This window comes from Plasmodium reichenowi, chromosome 11, assembly GCF_001601855.1.
Source record: "Plasmodium reichenowi strain SY57 chromosome 11, whole genome shotgun sequence".
Classification (NCBI taxonomy): domain Eukaryota; phylum Apicomplexa; class Aconoidasida; order Haemosporida; family Plasmodiidae; genus Plasmodium; species Plasmodium reichenowi.
In genome coordinates, this window is record NC_033656.1 from 274,853 (window position 1) to 280,360 (window position 5,508).

General features: G+C 16.0%; 2 protein-coding genes and 1 non-coding gene across 3 annotated transcripts; 2 read left to right on the forward strand and 1 right to left on the reverse strand.

The window, feature by feature from the left end:
- Window positions 1-721: 721 nt before the first annotated feature.
- On the forward strand, window positions 722-1,365 carry PRSY57_1107300 (hypothetical protein; the record flags this gene model as incomplete). The annotated part of the gene is made up of 2 exons (XM_012908044.2): window positions 722-914; window positions 1,091-1,365. The coding sequence occupies 2 exons, from the start codon at window positions 722-724 to the stop codon at window positions 1,363-1,365; spliced, it is 468 nt and encodes a 155-aa protein (XP_012763498.2).
- An 857-nt stretch (window positions 1,366-2,222) lies between these two features.
- PRSY57_1107400 (hypothetical protein) lies at window positions 2,223-3,605 on the forward strand (the record flags this gene model as incomplete). The annotated part of the gene is made up of 1 exon (XM_012908045.2): window positions 2,223-3,605. The coding sequence occupies one exon, from the start codon at window positions 2,223-2,225 to the stop codon at window positions 3,603-3,605; it is 1,383 nt and encodes a 460-aa protein (XP_012763499.2).
- A 507-nt stretch (window positions 3,606-4,112) lies between these two features.
- On the reverse strand, window positions 4,113-4,218 carry PRSY57_1107500. Its single transcript, XR_002204063.1, has one exon. It is a non-coding gene; the product is annotated as a small nucleolar RNA snoR07 (small nucleolar RNA).
- Window positions 4,219-5,508: the final 1,290 nt, after the last annotated feature.

Consider the following 5,508-nt stretch of genomic DNA (forward strand, 5'->3'; position numbering starts at 1 on the left):
AAATGCATATATTAAAATGATCATTGGAATATAAGAAAAAACAACGATAAACAACATAGATATATATATGTATATATATATACATATATTTATGTATGTATGTATGTTTTATCAGGTGAATTTAAAAAATAATAAAATTAAAATTGATACATATATATATATATATATATATATATTAATTCACCTATAAATATTTTTTATTATACGCTTAAACTTAAATGATATAATAAATTTCTGGTCACTAAAAAAAATGATACACATTTCAATCATGTTCTTTATTCGTAATAAATCAAGGGAAATATAAATATTAAAAATATATATATTATATTATATATATATATATATATATATATATATTTTTTTTTTTTTTTTAAACAGTAAATATTATTTAATCTTTTATTTAGGGTTCTATTCATAATATATTTACAAAATTATATCGTTAAAAAAAAAAAAAAATTTTGTTTTTTCTTTTTTGTTTGTATTGTTAATATAATAAATCATGTAAAAAATTAAATATATAAAAATATTAACATATGTAAGTTTTTTTTTTTTTTTTTTTCTTTTTGTTTATATGAAAAGACATCCTTAAAAAATGTTCCTTTAAATTGTAACTTTTAATACAATAAATGTTTATATCCTTTTTGAATTTTTCAAAAGGATACGCAAATATAATATATAATATATATTACATATATATATATATATATATATATATTAAAAAATGGGTAACACATTTTCATCTCATGACGAAAAAGAGAGAAGAGGTTTAATTTTGTTACCTGAGAATTATATTCGTTACAATTTAAATGAAGATAATTATAAAAAATGTGAAGAAAATAAAGTTAAAAAAAATATCGAAAAAGAAAAAATCTTAAAAAATGACTTATCTATAAAAAATAATAAAAGTATACATGGTAATCCTATATAAAAAGATATATATAAATATACATATATATATATATATATATATATATATATATATATATATATACATTATTATTTTTTATACTCCACACGTCTCGTTTTATAACACATGTAGAAAACATTCTCATGTTGATTTTATTTCTTCTTTTTTTTTTTTTATATTCAGAAAACGCACATTATGAATTAAATGAAGCTCTGATAAATGATTTAATAAAAGAAAATGAACTTTACATAAAAAATTATAAAGACGAATTAATTAACATAAATCAAGACTCCATTAAAATTCCACAAACAAAAAATGAATGTTCACATAGTGAAAATAACATATATAATTGTCTTAAAAGTATGAATGAATCTACTTTTGGATTTTTAAATTCATATTCCAGGTGTTATAAATATTTGAGGGAATATGAAAGTTGTGTACAAGGAATTAAAATCTAAAAAATATATTCTGTTCATACGAATCAAAAAATTTATTTTATATAACAAATTGAACAACAAAATATAAAAAATATTTTATTACATAAAAGAAAATATTATATATATATATATATATATATAAATATATTTATTTCTATTTATTTTATTATTTCATCACATAAAATATGTATAAAACTTTTCTCTGTATTTGTAATATTATTTTATTTATTTATTTATTTATTTATTTATTATTATTTTTTTTTTTAATAAAATTAAATAACGTTTGTTTAAATTAAATGTACATAAAGAATAATATATTTATATATCTATAATTGTCAATGACATTTTCTTTTCTTTTCTTTTCTTTTCTTTTCTTTTCTTTTTTTCTCCATTTCTTTAATAATTCTTGTATTATATATATACATATATATATAATATGTATGCATAATTATATTTTTATATATTAATATTTAATATGAATAATTATTTTTGTAGTTCTACATATCCTATAATATTTACAAATATATATATATATATATAATTGTATTTATATTTATTTATTTTTATTTTTATTTTTATTTTTATTTTCATTATTATTATTATTTTATTTATTTTATTTTTTTTTTTTTTTGTTTTAAAATTATTAAAATACAAAAATGTATATAATATTTGTGTAATAATAATATATATACATATATTTATATAAAAAGTCGCTCCTTAATATGTACAATCTTTGTAAAAATATTTATATGAGCATTTAAAAAAATAAAAAGCTACATCTATAAAGTGTAATACAACTTATAATATTGTATATATATTTACATATGTATATATATTTGTATGTATAACGTTATAATAAAATTTTAGAGATATAAAATATGGATAATAACATCAATATTGATGACGATTTCAATATAGATGTAGATTACATAAAGAAACTATCGGAGAAATACAAACATGTGGATCATCCACTTTTTATGGATGAGCTTCCAAAAAATTTAGAGGAAAATGAAGACTTAGAAGCTTTATATAAAATTATAACTAGTGAGGATAATCCATTGATCTTAGCTCAGGATTATAAAGAAGTGGGTAATGATTATTTCAAGGATGGTATAAAATATTATGATGACGCTGTTATAAGTTATAACAAAGGAATTGATATATTAAATAATTATCTCAAATCACTTGATGTACAAAATAAGAATAATAATAGGAGTAATAATAACAAAAGTAATAACAATAATAATAATAATAAAAACAACAACAATAATAATAATAAAAACAACAACAGCAATAATAATAATAACAATTGTGATGTTATTTGTACAAATCTTTTTCATAGTAACAATATAAATAATAAAACAAAGGATGATGTTTTTAAACAAGATGTAAAAGAGATCAACAACACAGAATCAACTGGAAATATTAAAAATAACGATATTCTTAAGAATGATAAAAATAAGAACATAAAAATAGATATTAATGATGTAAAAATTTTACTTTCTGATTTATATTGTAATAGAGCTATCATACATTATAAAAAAAAAAGATACATAAAATGTTTAGATGACTGTAAGAATTCATTTTCCTTTAATAATAAAAAATATAAAAGTCTTTATTTTGGCATCTTATCTTGTAATAATATGGAAATGTATCATGATGCATGTAAATATATAAACAAATTTGACGAACTATTAAAAAATATTCAAGACATAGAATCTTATATTAATATACAAGAATATGAAAAATTAAAAAAAGATATATTTGAAAAGTATGAAGATTATTTAAGACGAAAAAAAAAAGCACAAGATGAAAGAAAAAAAATTGAAGAACAAGAAAAAAAAAAAATTAATCAAATCGAAAATATTCTGAAAAAAAGAAATATACAAACTCTACCAAACGTATATGATAACAATAATAATATTATACCAGTATTGTACCTTGATGAAAATATGTATATACATTTTACAGTATTTTTAATTTATTATGAATTTAATATTATCGAAACTATATTAGACTTTGCAGAAAGTCAATGTATTATGGATTATTATGATATCATAAAGAAAAGAAGAGATAACCAAATATTATATTGTTATATTGAATTTCCAAATGATACATTCTATATGATAAATAATTATTTCTATATGTGTGATATAATGAATAAAATAAAAAAGTTTACTCATATACTTTCAATACATATTATCGAAAATGATGTAGCAAATATCAATTTTAAGATAAATAAAAATATTACATATCTGTAAGTTTTATACACATAGACAAGCAAATAGAAATAGAACAAAAATGGGCATATATAAAATATATATGTATGTATATAATATATATATATATATATATATATATAATTAATTCGTAAAATATTTTTATTCCTTTTTAAAAAAAATATGAACAATTCAGGTGAATACAGCCAAAATTATGTTTTTTTTTTTTTTTTTTTTTTTTCACCATTTTTTCATATTATATGCATATTTAGCTAATACATATATATATATATATTTATATATTTATTTATTTATTTATTTTTCATTTTAACAAAACTTCATTTAAAATATTCCTTTTTTTTTGTTGTTGTTTCTATAAATTACTATTATAGCATTTAATATTTCATACGGTCAACAAAATTATTATTATACAAAAGGCGAAAGAATAATATTAAGCTCATTAAATGTATTTTTCATATGGATATATAATAAATTATATCCAAGAAATTATAATTACTTGAATAAATTTATTCATTCTTTTATTCCTTAAAAAAAAAATATTTAATTCTTATCAGATTATGCGATTTTCTACAAATAAAAGTTCTCTCACTTTTTTCAGTCCGCCCATCGCTCAAAAGTTGTTCATCATTTTAAGAATTAAGGTATTTTAAGAACTACCAATGGAATAATTATTAAACGAAAAGGTATAAAATAAATGAATATATTAAATGTTATAATTGTACATATTATATATAAATATATATATATATATATATATATATATATTTAGAAAGGAAAACTTTTTCTAAAATATAATAATCCTTTATATTTTGGTAAAATAAAAAAAAAAAAAATTTTACGAATTCTATTTACAGTTATTTATTTTATGAATTAAAAATAATTAAATATATATTTATATAAATATAATATTTAAATAAATAATATTTTTCTTATATATATTATTATATATATATATATGTAAAATATTAAATATATAATATAATATATATATTTTTATATTATATATTTGTATACATATTACGTTTAAAAAAAATAAATAAGTAATTTATGTTATATATAATATATTAAACATAAATATTTTATATAGCCTACTTATTTTTTATGTATAGAGCATTAAGGGGTCGAAATGTTGTTATTTTGTAGTATTATATGAAACATTAAAAGAAAAAAAAAATATATATATATAAATATATATAAATTATGTATATATATATATATATATATATATTTTTTTTTTTTTTCAAATAGCTAAATATGAAAAAGAACTATTAATATTGATAAAAATTAAAATATGATATTATTTAAAAGAAAAATTAAATATATATATATACTAAATTTTATATTATGCTTATATAATTCCATATTTTCAAAAAAAAAGAATATCTATATATATATATATATATATACATATATTATAGTAATAAATCCATAAGTATTACTAAATTTTAAACATTTTCAAAAAAATCATTATTAAATGTTTGGCATATCACATTTAATCCTTTATTACGGAAATTGTTTGTTCATTGTTTAAATGTATGTATATATATATAATATATATATATATATATATATGTAACCATGCTATGTATGTGTCTCAAATTATAATTCGTGTATTATAATATTACGTAAACAAAAAGAAGGGTGTTTTATATTTTTACGTTTATTTTATTTTGTAGTTTTATATGAAAAACAATTATTCGAAAAATATATGTATATATATATATATATATTATATACATATTATAACAACAAAACAAATTTTTGGAACAAAAATATGTATGAGTTTTCTCTTTTAAAGAAAAGAAAAAAAAATGATACAAACATTTAATCATATATTATATGTTAAAATAACAAATGTGTCTCTTATTTTTTTTTTTTTTTTTTTTTTTTTTTTTTTTTTTTTTTTTTTTTTTTTTTTTTTTTT